The sequence below is a fragment of the Leuresthes tenuis genome, unplaced genomic scaffold (assembly GCF_036924035.1).
Source record: "Leuresthes tenuis unplaced genomic scaffold, fLeuTen1.0.hap1 SCAF_13, whole genome shotgun sequence".
Classification (NCBI taxonomy): Eukaryota; Metazoa; Chordata; class Actinopteri; order Atheriniformes; family Atherinopsidae; genus Leuresthes; species Leuresthes tenuis.
Window position 1 is genome coordinate 33005760 of NW_027325367.1, and position 20988 is coordinate 33026747.

Sequence of the window (20988 nt, forward strand, 5' to 3'; positions counted from 1 at the left end):
ATCAGAACTTGTGTTTATTGGGCTCTTAGTTTACAAAACCTGGTTAGAGCTTCATATTTTGATATGCTTCCATATCAATTAATCATGCTTTAAGTAGTCCCATTCACTGGGAGAAAAGGAAGATGGTGAGAAGAATTGGGGAACTGGGAAGATAAGAACGTGAGTAGACGTTACATGCCCGAGACCCTTAAAATTATGATTTACTAATGTAACAGTTAAGTAAGCAGTGACACGTCCCTGTTGGCTGAAACAAGAAAGGTAAGCACAATAAATGATTCCCTATGCAGTACTTTTTCAATGATTTATGGTGGCATGGTATGAGTTGCATACGGGCATATGCATATATATATATACGGATGTGTAAGGGGTCCAATGAAGCCAGGGGCCACATAAAGTCGCGCAGCCCCCATCCTGGCTCCGCCTCGTCCAAGTAGCGCCTCCCATTCAACAACGCTGTGCTGATGTCGTTCTTATCCTATTTTCTGTCTGATAAAACAAATTAAAATCAACTATTAGTGAAAGTGCTTTAAATATGGCTTACACGACTTCAGGTGGAATCAAGAAGAAGGTCTGCTACTACTACGACGGTATGTGACGTTCTGAAGTGAAAACTGAGGCTAACGTTAGCCACGTAGCTCGAGCTTAGCTGCTGTTACTGATGATTGAAGGCTTCGTGTGGTGTTAAATGAAGGCTGGTTTACTGTCTGCTAGCTTTATTAACCATCGGTTGAATTGCCTCCACGGTGCTCATTTGTAGCGCCCTGAGTGCTAAATGTTAGTTAATGTGAGGCTAAACATGAAAGCACCTTACGTAGGGAGCGAATGATCAAACTGTACACTTGTAATCATTACTGTGTAAGCCATAGTTGCAGTCACGGACCAGGGTCTTTGCATCCGGATATTTCTGTGATTTTGTTTGAACTCGATACAAGACACGAGCGAGGAACTCTAGACCTCAAGTCATTGTTTCATTCTCCAAAGAGAAGCGAAGTTTTGAAGTGTGCTCAGACGTGAATAGAGTTGTTTTGACACATTTCCGGTGGCTTAAGATTTCCTCGAGTGTTACTAAATGAGACGAATGACATGCACGTTGTGCTGTGCTAATTCACTGCGACACAAGTATCTGATTCTTCTCTGTATGCATCCAGTTTTCCTTTGAATATTGTTCAAAAGTTGCTAAGTTTTTACTTTTAGGTTATTTCTAAATCGAGGTTTTTTAAAGGCTTTTGGGAGGAGGTTCACATCCTTCTACATTTCACTGAGTAGCAGACTTGTAAAGATCCAGTCCAGCAGAGACATTGTCCAACTGAAAAGTGTTGTGTGTGTGTTTCATACTGTCACGTCTCTTCTTGTTGTATCGCTGCTCCAAAAACTACTAGAAACACATGGATTAGCTGCACCGCTGCACACACACTGTATTTTTCTGTGACTGTGTCATATAAGGTGACTCGCTGACCCATATCTTCACTACAGCACTGTGCGTATACCCACCACTGAAAATGATCACCAAGCTTTATCCTTAATGCTAACTAAAACCTCAGCTGTTTGAACTTTTTCAGTCTACGTAGAACTGAAGCAGCACTTCTTATCCATGCTTTGTATTCACACTGGATAGGCTGCCTGTTAAGACGGATGACATGGCTCCTCTGCTGGTGTGAAGCCAACATGTCTCAACAGCTGGAACAGCACAACACAGTAATAAGAACGATACTGGTCCTGTTACATCCCAAGAGTATGTCCACTGGAAACTTGGACATGAAAAGTGTTTGTTGTGCTTCTTCTGTTGAAATTAAGAAAGCAGTGTTGCCACATTCATTTCAAGATCATCACATCTCAATTTGTTACTAATTTTCATACAAAAAAATGGTTAGAATATCAGTTTTAACCCTGAAAAGTGAGGTCAAGAAAGAAGACACCAAGACAAGAAGATCCGAGAGGTGGGAAGGCAAGAATAAAGTCTGTATAACAGCTGACATTCTGACTGCTTCTGTTCAGATTTAACATGAAATGCTGTAGCTCGCCAAGGGGGGGACTTTAACTGAGAACAGTTGTGCTCCAAATTGGTATAAAGACCCATCAGACTATTACAGTCAAGTCCAAATTGTTAATCCATGATGTAATTGTGGTTCAGTAGTTTTGGTTTGTCCTTTGATTGTTGTGGTTTTTAAGGTTTGAGTGGCTGATGATCATCAACCACAACTAAGGGTTCTGTGGCAAACTTTCTGACTTTCAGTCAGTGGTGCAGCTAGTTTTCAGCTTTACTGTGCGTGGCGAGAAGCAAGCTAAATCGAAGCTCTAACATTAGCATTGCAAACCTCGTCCACCTCATGGACACACTAACCAACGGTGCTGTCGTCACTCGGGTGATTGCACACGGGGCTGATGTGTTTAAGGAAGCAGCGGTGTTGGCCCGAGCAGTCTCTGTGAATGAAAAGGTGGAACAGCGGCGGTTTAACAGGGACATATAGTAGGAACATAGTAACAGATATGTGAAGGCGGCTAATGATGGCATAATGAGCTGTACCATTTGTGCCTCGTGGTTAAAGACGATGTGGAAACACTAATGAATTTCTGTTATTCGTCTTTATAGAAACATGAACGCATTCATGACAGTTATCTCAAATAGTTTGGGATCAGATGTTTATTTATTTCTCATTGGTCACATAGTAGAGTTATTAATTCAACAGTCATCTCTGAAAAATCAAGCTAACAATTTTAAGCTTTTTTTCATCTCCTGCACATTGAAGCAACATTTTTAGAAAGGTGTTATTTAACCTGTCCATATTTCCTTTACAGGTGACGTAGGAAATTATTACTACGGACAAGGACATCCCATGAAACCACATCGCATCAGGATGACGCACAACCTGCTTCTGAACTATGGACTGTACAGAAAAATGGAGATTTATGTACATTTCCAACAACATTGAGTTATCTAACTGCAGTTCTAAAAAAAAACCTTTGGAATTACCCAGATATCCCCAGAATGGATTGAGCATCAAATGTGGCCTGGTCTTCATCAAGTCTAGATTAGTCATGGTTAATGAATGAATTAACTCAAAATTAACACTGATGCATAAAGAATGCTCAATACTATTTTGATGAGAGAGGAAGGCATAAATGCTTTTAAATGTCTTACAGGGCTGCACAGCGTTCGCACAGCGTTCGCACAGCGTTCGCACAGCGTTCGCACAGCGTTCGCACAGCGTTCGGCACAGCGTTCGCACAGCGTTCGCACAGCGTTCGGCACAGCGTTCGGCACAGCGTTCGCACAGCGTTCCGCACAGCGTTCGCACAGCGTTCCGCACAGCGTTCGCACAGCGTTCCGCACAGCGTTCGCACAGCCTTCGGCACAGCGTTCCGCACAGCGTTCCGCACAGCGTTCGCACAGCCTTCGGCACAGCGTTCCGCACAGCGTTCGCACAGCCTTCGGCACAGCGGTCGGCACAGCGGTCGGCACAGCGGTCGGCACAGCGGTCGGCACAGCGTTCCGCACAGCGTTCGCACAGCCTTCGGCACAGCGTTCCGCACAGCGTTCGCACAGCCTTCGGCACAGCGGTCGGCACAGCGGTCGGCACAGCGGTCGGCACAGCGGTCGGCACAGCGGTCGGCACAGCGTTCGGCACAGCGTTCGGCACAGCGTTCGGCACAGCGTTCGGCACAGCGTTCGGCACAGCGTTCCGCACAGCGTTCCGCACAGCGTTCGGCACAGCGTTCGGCACAGCGTTCGGCACAGCGTTCGGCACAGCGGTCGGCACAGCGGTCGGCACAGCGGTCGGCACAGCGGTCGGCACAGCGGTCGGCACAGCGTTCCGCACAGCGTTCCGCACAGCGTTCCGCACAGCGTTCGCACAGCGTTCCGCACAGCGTTCGGCACAGCGGTCGGCACAGTGTTCGGCACAGCGGTCGGCACAGCGTTCCGCACAGCGTTCGCACAGCGTTCGGCACAGCGGTCGGCACAGCGTTCCGCACAGCGTTCGCACAGCGTTCCGCACAGCGTTCGCACAGCGTTCGGCACAGCGTTCCGCACAGCGTTCCGCACAGCGTTCGCACAGCGTTCGCACAGCGTTCCGCACAGCGTTCCGCACAGCGTTCGCACAGCGTTCCGCACAGCGTTCCGCACAGCGTTCCGCACAGCGTTCGCCACAGCCTTCGGCACAGCGGTCGGCACAGCGGTCGGCACAGCGGTCGGCACAGCGTTCGGCACAGCGTTCGGCACAGCGTTCGGCACAGCGTTCGGCACAGCGTTCGGCACAGCGTTCGGCACAGCGTTCGGCACAGCGTTCGGCACAGCGGTCGGCACAGCGGTCGGCACAGCGGTCGGCACAGCGGTCGGCACAGCGGTCGGCACAGCGGTCGGCACAGCGGTCGGCACAGCGGTCGGCACAGCGTTCCGCACAGCGTTCGCACAGCCTTCGGCACAGCGTTCCGCACAGCGTTCGCACAGCGTTCCGCACAGCGTTCGGCACAGCGGTCGGCACAGCGTTCGGCACAGCGGTCGCACAGCGGTCGCACAGCGTTCGGCACAGCGGTCGGCACAGCGTTCCGCACAGCGTTCGCACAGCGTTCCGCACAGCGTTCCGCACAGCGTTCCGCACAGCGTTCGCACAGCGTTCGCACAGCGTTCCGCACAGCGTTCCGCACAGCGTTCGCACAGCGTTCCGCACAGCGTTCCGCACAGCGTTCCGCACAGCGTTCGCCACAGCCTTCGGCACAGCGTTCGCCACAGCCTTCGGCACAGCGTTCCGCACAGCGGTCGGCACAGCGGTCGGCACAGCGTTCGGCACAGCGTTCGGCACAGCGTTCGGCACAGCGTTCGGCACAGCGTTCGGCACAGCGTTCGGCACAGCGTTCGGCACAGCGGTCGGCACAGCGGTCGGCACAGCGGTCGGCACAGCGGTCGGCACAGCGGTCGGCACAGCGGTCGGCACAGCGGTCGGCACAGCGGTCGGCACTGTCACCTGGCAGCAGAAGTTGCTTGGTTTGAATTTCAGCTGTGGCTTTTCAGAAAAGGAGCTGTGAGTTTGCATGTTTTCCCTGTTTATGTGTGGGTTCTTAACAAGTACATCATCCAAAAGCACGCGTGTTCGGTTAATAGGTTGTTTTAGATAAACAGCAGGAGTGAGTGTGAACACGGATGGTTGTCTCTGGGTTAGTCCTGTGATGGAGTGGGGAGCTATCCAGGGTTTACCCGGCTTCTTGGCCGATGGCAGCTGGGATAGGCCCCTACTACTCTGTGTGCTTTTCAACCCAAACTCACTGTGATAGATGAAGACTACCAAGGTGACAGGCTCTACCACAGAGGTTAGTTGAGGTGATGGCTTTTGAAACTGCGACCACAGACATCGGGTTACTTTGCCAAGAGCTACACATGGTAGCGACAGGTAAAACAAATGCTACCCATCTGTAACTTGGGATGAAGACAACGATAGGTTTTTGCCTAAAGAAAACCATTGTGCTGCCCGTTACACATACCTGATCCCCACTTTGAGAGCTCCAGCTGAAACCTGATCAGCAGAGGTCTCCTCTGTTTCCAGTGAAATGGCAAACATTTACTCTGGCTGAGCATAGACGCCTCGAAGCCACACACGTGTTTCATCTTCTTAATCAAAATACTTAAGATTGTTAGCACTGCGGTTCTCCTACATGACGGTGATTGATTCCTCTGTTCATTCAGCGAAGACTTGAAAAGCACAACTGTTAGCGTGTTCCTAGTTTAGTCAGTGTGTCTGCCCATTTGTGACTTCTGGTTATTCCAAAGGCTTTTTTAACTTTCTCATGCAACTTGGTGTGCTCCAATCCAATTCCAATTTCCCTTAAACTGTTTTGTTTTGTGCTCTAGAGACCACACAAAGCCACTGCAGAGGAGATGACAAAATACCACAGTGACGACTACATAAAGTTCCTCAGATCCATACGGCCAGACAACATGTCTGAGTTCAGCAAACAAATGCAGCGGTGTAAGTGTTCATGCCTTCATGGGACTTCTCAGGGTAGTACCAAATAACTCTATTAATGAGGGAAAAGGTACTATATTTGTACATGAATATGACCAAACTAATCTTTTACACTAGTGGTTAATGAACCAAAGTAAGAAATTATATTTCTAAAATTATAAAAACAAATAAGCGAATAAATGTCAGGACGACTGCAGTTAGTGGAAACGCCCTGTTTGAAGAAAAATATTTGAAAGTTCTGCAAAGCAAACGTTTCTTCTTGATGTCCATCACTTTAACCATTTCTGCATATATTTTGTCCGTTTTTGGTCTTTCAGTTAATGTTGGGGAGGACTGTCCCGTGTTCGACGGCTTGTTTGAGTTCTGCCAGTTGTCTGCTGGTGGCTCTGCTGGTAAGACGTATTTACCAGGGAATTCCATAACCTTATTTAGTACAAGTACCAACGTTTGTTTATGTTTTTCAGCAGTGGGCTATTAAACTGTTCCACACATGAGCACAGAAGATTTTATTTTATTTTTTTGAAAACAGCAGTTGAGTCTCCTTATTGTGTTGATGCTTCGTGTATTTGTACATGTCCACGATAGTGGTCAGGGAGCAGACCTCTTTAAATCACTCGAATAGGGACTTTGTCAGATGAGGCTGCAGTTTAAAAAAAAATAAATAAATAAATCAGGATTTTATTAGAGCAGAGCATCAGTCTGGAAATGCTTGAAGTGAGCTGACACGTCTCAACGGGCTGATTTTCAGTCCCAGGTTCTGACAAAAGAAAGTGAAAAATACGTGAATGAGAGCAGCTTTATAGGGAATTCAGCTGCTTTAATATAAAGTGACACTTTTACAAAAAGATGCAAAGAGCTTGAACTTTGCAGCATGAACAGAACACCTTGGTACGTTCGGGCCTCGTTGAGTGTATGCATGCAGGAGTGATTTGAACCGATTTAAGTTTGATCAGGCTGTAACATCTCAGTCACTTCCATTTTTTCTGCTTTATACAGCTGGTTCGGTGAAACTTAACCGACAGCAGACGGATATTGCAGTGAACTGGGCAGGGGGACTCCACCACGCAAAGAAGTCTGAAGCTTCGGGCTTCTGCTATGTGAATGACATTGTGTTGGCCATCCTGGAGCTGCTCAAGTGAGAGAACTTTCCATTGTGTTTGATTATACTGTATATCTACGGATATCACTGAACTCCTGGGGTTCTTCTACAGAGTGAACCACTCTGCGCTGCTTGCCTTTATCCAAGCTCTGTCTGTGTCCCTTTTCCAGGTACCACCAGAGGGTGCTGTACGTTGACATAGACATCCACCATGGAGATGGAGTAGAGGAGGCGTTCTATACCACAGACAGGGTCATGACGGTGTCTTTTCATAAATATGGGGAGTACTTCCCTGGAACCGGAGACCTCAGGGTGAGCCCAAAGTATCGATGAGTCATTATCTTTTCATAAAAAGTGCCAAACATCAGGGTTGTTGTTCGTAGGAAGGTTTTATCATGGTAAGAAACGGTGCAATGGGTTTGTTTTTTCATATGTAAAGAGGCATGTGCTTGTTGATTTTCTGCATCCATTGTTTGCACAATTCTGTCTGAAGTCTTTGTCTCTGTGGTCTACTGAAGGATATTGGAGCTGGAAAAGGCAAATATTATGCTGTCAACTTCCCACTGAGGGATGGCATTGATGACGAGTCGTATGAGCAGATCTTCAAGCCTGTGAGTGGGAACAGAGGGGTGGATATTTTTTTTATAGTTTTACAGTGGATGGAGGTAGCTGACTCCTGTTCAGTTTTAAGAATGATCGATATGTCACAGCAGGTATAGACAGACAACAGGATGTCAGGTGCCTGACTGGGAGAGAACATCATCTGTAATCTCAGGCATTTTTCATCCTGCAGGTGATGGCAAAGGTGATGGAGATGTACCAACCCAGCGCCGTGGTTCTCCAGTGTGGTTCAGACTCTCTTTCAGGAGACCGTCTTGGCTGCTTTAACCTCACCATCCGAGGTACAGATTAAGTCCTTCAGAAATGATGGCTCATACACTATATAGTAGGTATCTCAACATCTTTGTCATTTGTACCAGGACACGCCAAGTGTGTGGAGTATGTGAAGTCTTTCAACCTTCCGCTGCTCATGCTTGGTGGAGGAGGATACACCATCCGAAATGTGGCCCGCTGCTGGACCTATGAGACAGCTGTGGCTCTGGACACAGAAATTCCTGATGGTTCGTCTATCATTTCATGTCAATGACTTTGATAATCAGTAAAAGATACTATTACTGCTGGGCAGCGGGTCTCCACCTTGTTTGGTGTGGGAGCCTTATAGGAATGGGCTGTTTCTATTTGAGACAATGGCTATAGGTGATTACTTAGGTTGACATCAAATCAAGATGTTGGAAAGGTAACCTTGTGGAAGAGTGGAAACTCAGAGTGTTAGAAGGTAACTATTGCACAAATGTTCTCTCTCAAGCTGCACTGTTGTTGGACCCGCTGGCCTGACATAATCCCTCTTACGCTGTTTAATGCCACTGAGAGGCTATTCAGGCCTGGTTCTAACGTCTGTCCTGGTTCTAACGTCTGTCCTGGCTGATGGGCTCAAAGCAGACAGCAGTAATTAGGTGTGTTCACACCTGGCATTGCATTCTGTTCCCAAAATGAGTCCTGAGTGACCTCTTGTCAGTTATCTTCTCTGTAGCCTATGCATAAAAAATAAGAAAGGCACAAAAAGGTAGCAGCCGGACTGTTTCTGTAAAATAACAAATGCATTCAGTAACTGAAGTCATATTCACCGGAGTTGTATTTGTTGTGGAATGATTTACAAAAAGCTAAGTTACCTTGCAGACGTGATATGAGAGAAGCTTGAAATAAAAGGATGATGCCGAGCTCAGTGTCAGCTCCCCTCTGGCACACACATGACACTTAACTGTTGAAATTCCAGCAGCTTATTAGCGGACCATGAGCTTTACTACACAACTGCTCTTTACAAAATGCTATTCATAAGTGTGTGCACATATTGTTGGAACGCTGAGACTCATGTGACTTGATTGAATCAAAGCATTTGATAATACAGCAGCCGTATAATCAATGCCAATAAACCTATTCGAAGCAGCTCAGACTGATATTTAAAAAGAAAATTTTTTTCATTGATGATGATGATGCAATTCAGTAAAACCACAGATTGCTGTTGGAACTGCAGCAGCTGTGCCTCGTCTTTCACTCATTCTCTCTTAAAGGGGAACTCCGGTATTTTTAAACCTAGACCTACATTGAAAGTCGGCGTCCTTCGGAGGATATTTAGATTCCTCCAGATCCATATAACGGAGTGAACTGGGCTTAGAGGATGCAGCCTCTAAATAAGGCATTATCTGTCTTTATTTCACCAATACTTTAAGAAGAATGAATGAATGAACGTGTGCTATAGCTCTGTTAGCTCAGAGCTGCTGTGTTGTTGTTATTCACTCATTCACTTTGGTAAGCACGTCCATCGTACCGTCAAAATCACACGTCAAAATCTGATAAATATCCTGCCACGTTGCACCAAACTATCAGCAGCAAACTCTGTGTGAAGTTAGCCGACTGTCACAGAGCACGGCGTGAATGAGCTGTGCTGCAGCGGCGGGCGTCGATGACGTCATCCCAGTAGACGAGTGTGTAGAAAGCCCCCTATAAGCCCCCCACTTCACTCTGAAGGGTTGATGGGATATCTGGTTACTGTTCTGTAACGTCTTGTCTGAGAACTGGCCTACTTCTTACCTTTAGAGGGAGCTGAGTCGGTCTTTTCTGATGAGCATGCGCTCATCGTTTTACTCAAGGCTGTTGAAGAAGCCAGCAGGTCTCTTAATGGATGTTAACTGAACTCACTTCAGTTCTCCTCCATAAGGAGTCGGTGTAGGTTATGAAGCCTCACCAAATCATTGTAAAAGGTGTGTTGGTGCTGCTTTTTCTTCCATTTTAAAGGACCGACAGGTCAGTGTAAATCTTCTGTGTTCATCACATCATGGTCGCTCTCTTCAGTGATGTTTCTGTTACAGAACTGCCATACAATGACTACTTTGAATACTTTGGACCGGATTTCAAGCTGCACATCAGTCCCTCCAACATGACTAACCAGAACACACAGGAGTACTTGGACAAGATCAAGTACGTACAAGAACTTACTGTAGCAGGAGAGCTTTTAGCTGTTGTGAGCAGTTTGACCCAGATGCAGGGTCTGAGCAGTGTCCCTGGCTGCTTCATGCTGCCTAACGGTAGTGGGCACAGCTTTCTCATCAAACTCTGACTAACTAAGCAGAATTCAGACTTTGGTTTCACATCACCAAAGCTTTTGATCTTTTTTGAATCGATAAATCGTACCTGCATGTGAAACTCCAGAAACGCATCATATTTTATTTTCATCCCCACTGTGTTTTAAACGTTCTGTTCCCTCATGTAGCTTTAAGTAGGTTTTATGCTTATAGTCTAGTTTATATCTTGATGGTTGTAATTGATTGTGTGAGTTTTTCTGTTCGAAACACTTAAATGGCTCACACCTGAAAGAAAAATGCTGGACATGTAACATGTGATCAGCTGTGTGCAAAGCTAAACTGATGAGACTGTCATTTTTCAGGCAGCGGCTGTTTGAGAACCTGCGGATGCTGCCTCATGCTCCGGGAGTTCAGATGCAGGCGATCCCAGAGGACGCCCTCCCAGACGACAGGGGGGACGAGGACACGGAGGATCCTGACAAACGCTTGTCCAGTAAGACTGATCCCATCTCTTGTGACGCCCACAGGTTTACTGGATACAAGTGAAATGCGACCACTGAAGAACTAACCGCTAGTTCCCCGACACCACAGCAACATTAAATACCTGCTTATGGCACCCGGAGAGAGTTTGACCTTTCATATTTATCATCTCCACTCCTGCTGTTAAAATACTGCAGCACTTTATTTGACAGAACTAAAGCGTTCTGCCACCATAGTCCATGTAGCGTGAGGGAACTTCTGTTCACATGCAGGCAGTAAACTGACAAACTCAACGAGTTCCACAGACTTGAAGCTTGTGATTGAGCTCAGTTTGGTGCATCTGCAGTGCTGGTGCTTCTGAAAATGGTTATGATGTATCGATGTTGTGTCACTAACAGATTTGTAACAAGACAACTTTTAAACCTGCTAAAAAGTCTGCAGGTGCAAGTCAATGAAGGGAATGATCTTGGCCAGCATGTGTATGGATAGATGGACAAATTCAGATATCCAGCAGATCATAAACGCCAATCATTCCGACCAAAGAGGAAGTGAATACAATAATCAAATAACAATATGGATAAAATAATACGCCGAAATACGGTGAGAAGATTAAACGCCATAAATAAGGCGTCAGAGGGCATTGAAAAGTCAAAAAACATGTACATGCTGTTTCCAGGGAATGACTATCATCCGACCATGTGGTTGTGATTGCAGTTCGTGCCACAGATAAGAGGATAGCCTGTGATGAAGAGTTCTCTGACTCAGAGGATGAGGGGGAAGGAGGCCGGAGAGATGCAGCCAATCACAAGAAAGGAGCCAAAAGGCCCAGGGTGGATGAAGAGAAGAAGGACGGAGAGGAGAAGAAAGCTGGTTGGTAACTCTGAACCTGGACACGAGACGAAACGTTGTTAGATGTGATTTAAAGGCTTTTTGTTGCTCTGCCACCCCCAGACATAAAAGAAGAAGACAAAACAAAGGACAGCAGCTCTGAGAAGATCGACTCCAAGAGGTGATTTTTTTTTTCTGATCAACAGCTGTTGTATCTGATTGTCAAGTAAAACTGATCGTCTTTCCTGTCCACGAGTTCTTGCCTCCATGTAAAGCAATGTGTCTGTAAAACAGGCAGAGCTGCTCGCCGCGGTGACCGCAGCACCCTGGGCCTGGATGTTGTTAAGATGTTATGGCTGACAACTGCTTAAACTTCTTTTGGCCAGATCAGATGTTCAGTTTGACCAATTGAAATGTTTCCTTTGATTTTCCCTCAGCAGTGTGAAGACTGAGCAGACCGGTAGTGCTTGAAGTCCACACACAGCTCAGCTGGTGCTGTCCACCTTCAAGGATCCAACCCTTCACTCAGATGCTGTCAGAAGCATTCTATTTATTATGACTTCACTTTTTACTGGTGAATCTGTGACTTGTCTCTGTGTAGCGTGTCAGAACCTACTACTTGATTCTTTTCTATGACGCATCCTTTGAGAATTTGAACCATGTGTTTCCAATGTGCTTGGTCTTCTGAAGGAAACATTTGTTTTAGGAAATTGTGGGTAAATCTGTAGAAGAAATTACAATATGAATGGTTGAATTTTGCATTTATGAATAAAACTTTTTATACTCTTTCCATGAGACGAGTGCTTCTGAAACTCTTTGGGACTTTGTGTAATAGAAAGGATCAGCCACATGGGGGCGCACTGACCTAAGAGATGTCAGCACAACGTCCTCAGCAAGGCAGGAAGGGATGGATTCAGGGAGGGATGGGTCCAGGGAGGGATGGGTTCAGGGAGGGATGGATTCAGAGAGGGATGGGTTCAGGGAGGGAGGGATGGGTCCAGGGATGGATGGGTTCAGGGAGGGATGGGTTCAGAGAGGGATGGGTCCAGGGAGGGATGGGTCCAGGGAGGGATGGGTTCAGGGAGGGATGGATTCAGAAAGGGATGGGTTCAGGGAGGGATGGGTTCAGAGAGGGATGGGTCCAGGGAGGGATGGGTTCAGGGAGGGATGGATTCAGAGAGGGATGGGTTCAGGGAGGGAGGGATGGGTCCAGGGATGGATGGGTTCAGGGAGGGATGGGTTCAGAGAGGGATGGGTCCAGGGAGGGATGGGTTCAGGGAGGGATGGGTTCAGGGAGGGATGGGTTCAGGGAGGGATGGATGGATTCAGAGAGGGATGTATTCAGAGAGGGATGGGTTCAGGGATGGATGGGTTCAGGGAGGGATGGGTCCAGGGAGGGATGGATGGATTCAGAGAGGGATGGGTCCAGGGAGGGATGGATGGATTCAGAGAGGGATGGGTCCAGGGAGGGATGGGTTCAGGGAGGGATGGATTCAGAGAGGGATGGGTTCAGGGAGGGATGGATTCAGAGAGGGATGGGTTCAGGGAGGGATGGATTCAGGGAGGGATGGGTTCAGGGAGGGATGGGTCCAGGGAGGGATGGATGGATGGATTCAGAGAGGGATGGGTCCAGGGAGGGATGGATGGATGGATTCAGAGAGGGATGGGTCCAGGGAGGGATGGGTTCAGGGAGGGATGGATTCAGAGAGGGATGGGTTCAGGGAGGGATGGATTCAGAGAGGGATGGGTTCAGGGAGGGATGGATTCAGGGAGGGATGGGTTCAGGGAGGGATGGATTCAGGGAGGGATGGATTCAGAGGGATGGGTTCAGAGAGGGATGGGTTCAGGGAGGGATGGGTCCAGGGATGGATGGATGGATTCAGAGAGGGATGGGTTCAGGGAGGGATGGATTCAGAGAGGGATGGGTTCAGGGAGGGATGGATTCAGGGAGGGATGGGTTCAGGGAGGGATGGATTCAGGGAGGGATGGATTCAGAGGGATGGGTTCAGGGAGGGATGGATTCAGGGAGGGATGGGTTCAGGGAGGGATGGATTCAGAGAGGGATGGGTTCAGGGAGGGATGGATTCAGAGAGGGATGGGTTCAGGGAGGGATGGGTCCAGGGAGGGATGGATTCAGGGAGGGATGGATTCAGAGAGGGATGGGTTCAGGGAGGGATGGATTCAGAGAGGGATGGATGGTTTCAGAGAGGGATGGGTTCAGAGAGGGATGGGTTCAGAGAGGGATGGGTTCAGGGAGGGATGGGTTCAGGGAGGGATGGGTTCAGGGAGGGATGGATTCAGAGAGGGATGGGTCCAGGGAGGGATGGGTCCAGGGATGGATGGATGGATTCAGAGAGGGATGGGTCCAGGGAGGGATGGATTCAGGGAGGGATGGATTCAGAGAGGGATGGGTTCAGGGAGGGATGGATTCAGAGAGGGATGGATGGTTTCAGAGAGGGATGGGTTCAGAGAGGGATGGGTTCAGAGAGGGATGGGTTCAGGGAGGGATGGGTTCAGGGAGGGATGGATTCAGGGAGGGATGGGTTCAGGGAGGGATGGATTCAGAGAGGGATGGGTCCAGGGAGGGATGGGTCCAGGGATGGATGGATGGATTCAGAGAGGGATGGGTCCAGGGAGGGATGGATTCAGGGAGGGATGGATTCAGAGAGGGATGGGTTCAGGGAGGGATGGATTCAGAGAGGGATGGATGGATTCAGAGAGGGATGGGTTCAGGGAGGGATGGATTCAGAGAGGGATGGATGGATTCAGGGAGGGATGGGTTCAGAGAGGGATGGGTTCAGGGAGGGATGGGTTCAGGGAGGGATGGATTCAGGGAGGGATGGATTCAGGGAGGGATGGGTTCAGGGAGGGATGGATTCAGGGAGGGATGGGTTCAGGGAGGGATGGGTTCAGGGAGGGATGGATTCAGAGAGGGATGGGTTCAGGGAGGGATGGATTGCATATCTACACCAGTGCGCTGCTCGTATTGATTTAATATGCTTAACGCCATTGTTGGTTGGATAAGAGCAGACCCTACAGAATAACATACAGGAACAAAAACTCTGGAATTCTTTAAAATGGAGTAAAACTGTTCAACTTCCCCATTTTGGTACCCGTTATCACGGATGAGTCATGTTTGGCACCATATGACACAAAAGGGGAAGCTGTAAAGAGTGCCCAACGTTGGTCCTTTCATTAGAAACTTTTTCTACAGGATTCGGCAGCGTTTTCATTAGCAGTGCTCTGCCAGCTTGGGTTCAACACTTACTCCCTTTAGTTGTTTCCTGCCATGCTTTCTGTGCATAAAAGCAGCTCCGCTAAGACTCAGGACACCCGCTACGTTGAAAACCTAAAACTGAGAATGAAGGCCATCGATACACCACATTTAAACGTTATATTAAAGTGCGTGGCTTTTTTAAAACAGGGTGAAGGGTTGTGGTTGGATGTCTGCATGTAGTTTATGTAGCTGCAGAATATTACTTTGATCAGTGGACACAGCAGCTCACCTGTCAGTGTGAACTAAGTACGGACCCTTCGTCCACATACCCTGTACTTCTACTCTAACATAGTTTGTTCTCCCTAACTTAAGTGGATTGCAGATTTTGATGTTTTCGGCAGAAGGGCTCTCTCAGCTCTGTGGCATTACTCAGCCCTGATCAAAGGGAAATGCTCTTCCTCGTTACCCGTCTCTGTAAAACGTCTCATAGTCTGCACATTTTTAGCCACAAAAAGTTCAGCTTTTACACCATCATTTTCTGTCCTTCATATTACTGTTTAAGTGTTTGCATCCTGAGTTATGCCAAAAAGCACAGAGCAACTTAAACTGTGTGATACACAAATAAGAGTAGATGCAGCTCAAATTTTATTCACATGTATTTATTTTCTTTTTTTCTGCTTTCAGTGTGCTCACAGAAAATTAGAACACCGTAAGCAGAGGAGTTTAATAGCAACTGTTTGGTAAGCAAAGTTACATTCAATCTCTAAGTCAAACTGATCAAAGCTTCTCCACTATTTACAAAAGAAGAAAAGAGACAAGATGCTACACAAAAATTTGCATCTGATAAAGTTGTTAAATGTACTCTAAGACAACTGGGAAACAGCTGGCTGTTGAAGTCAGAGTAAAACATACCACAGTATAGAAACCATTCCACTTATCACAGCTTGGTTTTTCAGGTCAACATAACTAAAGAGGTTCTCTGGAGTTACTGTTTCTTTTGTCAGTGTGTGTCTCCCTCTGTTGGTATTTTACAAAAATGAGCAGGTGGAAAAGATCGCTGCAAACTTCATGTGCTTTCCAGATCAAGAATTCCTTTTGTACAATAATCACAGTTAAAAACACCCTCCCTATACATACTTACATTTTATTAAGGTCATAAAAGCAACAATAAAGCCTATACAACTTTTATTTTCTACTGACGGCTAATGACAAGTGAAAAGCTATGAATTTATAGGATTTTCTAAAGTCTATCTCTGGGACTTGCTGTCTTGGTTAACAACACTTAGTGCAGAAAACCATGTTGAGTACTGAGACGCTGCTCTCACTTTCTGTTTTAGACTACTCTTGTCATAATAGTCAGTGGCACATTTCCCAGCCCCCCCCCCCTTTGAGCTCACCCCCACCCTTCATATCACGGGCATGTCCATACTATTTTGTATAAAAATAATAATAACACTGATGTAAAAATATATGCCACCGCGTGGATGTAATAAACCAGTCGTACATATCAAAGCCACCCAACTCCCTTTTCCATGGAATGGTAAAATCAAAGGACTGAGATGGGTTTTGTGTAAGGGGGGCAATGGAAAAAACAAAGAAAACCTTTCAAATTTCCCTGGTTGTCGACAAGTCCTTCAAAGCCAGAAACTGACATGACTCCACGTAGAAACAGGGAAATGTTCTTTGATTATCTTTTTCATTTCTACCTCTTTCATATCTTATTCAGCAGCTTCGGGGGCAGCAGCTGGGACCTCTGCTGATGCTGCTTCCTGCGAGGCCTCCTCAGCTGTGGGCTCGGCCGGCTTCTCCTCTGCCTTTGGCTCTTCTTGGACTGCAGCCTCCTCAGTAGGCTTCTCTGCCGTTGGGCTTGCCTCCTCGGGCTTTGCCTCCTCGGGCTTTGCCTCCTCGGGCTTTGCCTCCTCGGGCTTTGCCTCCTCGGGCTTTGCCTCCCCGGGCTTTGCCTCCCCGGGCTTTGCCTCCCCGGGCTTTGCCTCCTCGGGCTTTGCCTCCCCGGGCTTTGCCTCCCCGGGCTTTGCCTCCTCGGGCTTTGCCTCCCCGGGCTTTGCCTCCTCGGGCTTTGCCTCCCCGGGCTTTGCCTCCCCGGGCTTTGCCTCCACATCCTCCTTGGCCTGCTCTGCAGAAGGCGCTGCCTCCCCCTCATCGGGCCTGGCCTCCTCGCTGGCAGCTGCAGGCTCTGCTGTGCCTTCAGCCTCCTCTGTGGGTGCTGCTGCTCCTGCCTCCTCCTTCTCAACCCCATCACCTGTCTCCTTTTTGGTCTTCTTGAAAGAAAAGCCACTGAGCTTGAACGACTTCTTGAAGGAGAACTTCTTCTTCTTCTTCTTGGGAGTGTCGTTGCTGGTGGAAGGTGTTGCGCTATCCTCAGCCTCTCCCTCAGCAGGAGCTGGAGAGTCTTCTTCTATCTTTTCCCCATCCGCTGCCTCTTTCTCTGCCGGGGCAGCATCGGGCTTCTCTGCCTCTGCCTCAGGGCTCTCCTGAGCTGTGCCACTGCCATTGGCCTGCACCTCCTCTTTGCCATTCTCAGCTGCTGCAGGAGAGGCATCCCCATTCACTTTAACGTGGCCGTTTTCCTAAAAAAGAGAAACAGAGGCTGTCAGTGGCACACAGTGGACACCAGGGGCAGCAGACACCGTCAGAGACGCAGTGACAATAGACCCCCCCCCCCCCCCCAAAAAAAAAAAAGTCAGTCAGAATGGATTGGTTTGCAGAGCAAAGCAGGGCCTTACAAGGAAATCATACCATACAAACAGCAGCCATACATTAAACCAAAGAAACGTGTTTCCTACTCTTTTGGTCCCCGAGTTCATTCACATCCTGAAACACACTGAGCGCAGCGCCTTAATGGGATCACAAGCGGTCGGTGGCTGGAAGCTCAGCAGCAAAGAAGCTGCTCATTAGTCCCGCAGATCACATACAGCACGTTCCATCCATATGTGGAGAGGGAGAGAGAAGCCGTCACCCTCCTGAGAAGAGAGGAGCCTGCAGCGCAGCGTCTTCCTGTCCGGGGAGCACCGCTGGCCTCCAGCCTCCCGCTGGCCTCCAGCCTCCCCTCCCCTCCCCTCTCCCCCCCTGTGTGCTAACAGGCTGCCATCTCCATTTTCTACTCAAGTATCCGTAACAGCATAAAGGCGTGGTTGGACATCTCGTCTAATTCAGCACTTTCCAAACTCAACTCCAGCGACATCTTTATTCAAAACTAAATCAGCGCCATTCATGTCATTCAAAAAGAAGTCATTAGTCTGCGACTTCATTCTAAGCCAGTTCACTTTTGAAAAACAAAACTCTTTTCAGATTAATATCTATTTGTTTGGCTTAACACCCCAAATCCGCACACTGCTGTGACCAAGTAACCGTGAAAATGTGCGGAATCGAACTACCAACTGTTGCTGATGAAGTGAAACGTGTTTCAATGTAGTTCAGCGTTAGTTTGCTCTCAGTCTATCAACAGATCCGCGTGAACCGAGCCCTGAGCGCGCTCCCCTGACGGATGGAGACCGGTGACAGTTAAATCAGCATTTACCTGTCCGTTGCTCTTGGTGGGTGATGCAGCAGCTTCTCCGGGCTTTTCAGCCACGGTTTCAGCCTTTTCAGATGTCTTGGACAATTGCGCTCCCATGCTTCTCGTTCCAACCCAAATCCCAACGGATCCAAAAAGCGAACAAAGACCAACAAGCCTCTTTGTTGAAATGCAAAGCCCTACGCTGATGGTCTCCCTCCTCTTTGTCTGAACAAAGAAAAGTTCACTGAGAAAAGGTAAAGGAAAGTCCAATTTACGTCAAGGGGATTCTCACAGGCGTAGAGGAAATCTGACAAGTGAGGAGAAGTAATAAAATCCCAGATTGGTGGCCGTGTCGCTGTAGACAGGCTGCAAAATGGAGAAATTCCCCTCGTTGTTAATAAGATGCAGAGTCCAACGCCCAAATGCAGAGATGAATGGGCACTCCGAGCGATGACGGCACCATACTCAGATTCAACCAATCACAGCTGTCATTTGCAGCATGGGCGGGGTTTAGGAAAAGGCGTGAACAATAGATTGTAGCGGTGCGTTCACAGTTCACGGGAAATACAACTAGAGTTTTGGCTACCGGAAATTTTCTACAAAGGCGAAACACAATGTATATAAGTTTAATTATATACATATATACATAGATATATACATAAAGATATTATTATAATTTGATTATCATTTGTATTATTTATTTATGGTGTGTACAAAATGAACAAAACTTACACACACTTTAAAACATTTAGCTGTCGAATTAACATGAGTAAGAAACACAAACTCATACAGTAATAGAATGGTAAAAGCTCCCATGAGCATGATTTTCTCGATGGATATTGAGGATAATTGAATGACCACATTAAATGTCTCTCTGCTCTCCTGAGTATCAGTTGTGTCCAGATGCAATGACTGAAACTGGAAACATAATACGAGGAGAGACAGATTTCTATCAAACAGTTTGTTAAAAAGATGTTTTTCTGGTTTGGGTGGTTACAGGAACTTTCTCAACAAAACTGCCTGTGTGTGTGCCTGGGTGTGTGCAGCGGTAGAGGGCAGGGGGCTGGAGGTGGGAGCGTTCCAGGTGCAGTCTTGTTGATGACCATGAGACATGCCCCATGGGGAAAATTGTGTGTTCAAACAGGTCCCTCAGCCCACATTTGCAATGCAAATCCATTAGAGGCAGAATCAACTGTCCTCATCTGCACCAAAACTGGAGCATAGCCAATAGAACCAGTTGTACACAGGCACAGGTGGGCTTCCTGGAGTAGTTTCAGATTCCCACTTTTAAATGTTATCAAGTGCAATGCAAAGCAGCACTGCAGGGCCAGTCTCACCTACGATGCAAAGTCAGAGGATCAATGGGCTGGGAAAACACTTTGATACAGTTTAATACAGGCCAAAATTTACTTTAATGAAAAAAAAAGTTTGGAACCTTTAACTGAAGAATCAATCAAATATCCAAATACAGTAGATGCTAAATAGTTTTCTGACTGATTGATTACTCCATTTACAGTATGATAAAAAAAAATCTCTGAGTGAAATTTGACCAAAAGAAACTTGGCAAACTAAACTTAACAATACAGACCATGAAAAGCTTCTTGACATTGTTTTTTTTTTTTAACAGCGTAATTGATATGATTACGCCCTGTCTCACAGTATAAACTTTCTATTCAAGGTTAAAAGATCAATGGATAGATAACTTGTGATAATCAATGTGGAGGCAAAAAGTGTAAATCAACTTCTCTAACAGTGAACTGTCTCTGTTTGTTTTTTCAACAGATCATTTGAAGAAGTTACCATGATTTATTGGAATATTTTGTGGGACTTTCCTCATACATAAGCTCAGATATTTTCTGAAGAAACCAAGAAAAAAACACCTGCAATACAGTTATTAACCTCTGAGGTCAAGGCTTTCCTTGAAAAATCACCCCCTACTTTAGTCAGTCAGTCAATAACAGCTAAAAAAAACCTGTAAGACCAACCTCGGGCTCTATTTATCAGCCCGGTGCCACTTGACATTCTTACTTGTGCCTGTAAAATAAAGAATATAATAAAACTGTGACCTAAAAAATGAGAAATAAAAAAACGTTCTCCAACTCATAGCTGGGGCATACGTGGACAGGCCACAAGTTGTGTGGACAACATTCCAATACGGTGAGCATAAATTCCTGACAACAGATGTGACTTTCCAACTCTAAATTTAGAGTGTTTCTATCATTTTTTAAATGCATTTTTACAAAAATATTAAGAAGTGATTAACATTTAGGGCAAAAGTCATATTAATTGACAAATTGAGATAAAAGGAAAATAGCAATCGAAACGTGTTGTCATATTAACCAGCAGTCACTGCAGTGGTTCCATAGTACTACCCTTTTTCTTCTTATTATCTTTTTTGCAGATCATAGTTCATATCATGCCACCTGACTACAAAAATGACAGTTTATTTTAACATGGCATGACATTACATTACCATCCTGGGTGTACCCGCCTCTCGCCCAATTACAGCTGTGATAGGCTCCAGCCCCCCAGCGACCCTGGGTTGGATTAAGCAGGTATAGAAGATGGATGGATGGATGGATGACATTACATTCATCATACTAGTTTTCATGTATACTGGTTTGATGTGAACTGTTTCAAACATGTAATGTATTTCAATAGCTGGAATTACTTTGATTAATACATTCATGGAGATTTCCACAGTCTGGTAACAACAGGTCTGACTTTTTGAAGCAACAGAGCAGTGAACA

General features: G+C 46.7%; 2 protein-coding genes across 3 annotated transcripts; one reads left to right on the forward strand and one right to left on the reverse strand.

Annotated features, from left to right (window-relative positions):
* Positions 1-429: 429 nt before the first annotated feature.
* Positions 430-12273, forward strand: LOC140267498 (histone deacetylase 2). 2 transcript variants are annotated; one of them, XM_072362798.1, is made up of 14 exons: positions 430-587; positions 2797-2909; positions 5843-5960; positions 6275-6349; positions 6954-7092; positions 7227-7368; positions 7575-7667; positions 7850-7958; positions 8037-8177; positions 9984-10092; positions 10559-10689; positions 11391-11546; positions 11628-11685; positions 11942-12273. In XM_072362798.1, exons 1-14 carry the CDS (start codon positions 533-535, stop codon positions 11973-11975), a joined length of 1473 nt encoding a protein of 490 aa, XP_072218899.1. In that variant the 5' UTR covers positions 430-532; the 3' UTR covers positions 11976-12273. The 2 variants fall into 2 exon arrangements, with proteins under 2 accessions (XP_072218899.1, XP_072218900.1); XM_072362799.1 differs by having other exon boundaries at positions 11945-12273.
* Positions 12274-15364: 3091 nt separating this feature from the next.
* On the reverse strand, positions 15365-18650 carry marcksa (myristoylated alanine-rich protein kinase C substrate a). Its single transcript, XM_072362800.1, has 2 exons — positions 18260-18650; positions 15365-17309 (listed from the first exon to the last, which is right to left on the reverse strand). The coding sequence occupies exons 1-2, from the start codon at positions 18353-18355 to the stop codon at positions 16440-16442; spliced, it is 966 nt and encodes a 321-aa protein (XP_072218901.1). The 5' UTR covers positions 18356-18650; the 3' UTR covers positions 15365-16439.
* Positions 18651-20988: the final 2338 nt, after the last annotated feature.

Excerpts from the sequence above, each read along its gene's own strand:
- LOC140267498 (XM_072362798.1), top strand. The coding sequence starts at position 533 with ATGGCTTACACGACTTCAGGTGGAATCAAGAAGAAGGTCTGCTACTAC. Across the intron at positions 588-2,796 it reads GGTCTGCTACTACTACGACG|GTGACGTAGGAAATTATTAC; the intron begins GTATGTGACGTT and ends TTTCCTTTACAG. Across the intron at positions 7,093-7,226 it reads GCCATCCTGGAGCTGCTCAA|GTACCACCAGAGGGTGCTGT; the intron begins GTGAGAGAACTT and ends TCCCTTTTCCAG.
- marcksa (XM_072362800.1), bottom strand. The coding sequence starts at position 18,355 with ATGGGAGCGCAATTGTCCAAGACATCTGAAAAGGCTGAAACCGTGGCT. Across the intron at positions 17,310-18,259 it reads CCACCAAGAGCAACGGACAG|GAAAACGGCCACGTTAAAGT; the intron begins GTAAATGCTGAT and ends TCTCTTTTTTAG.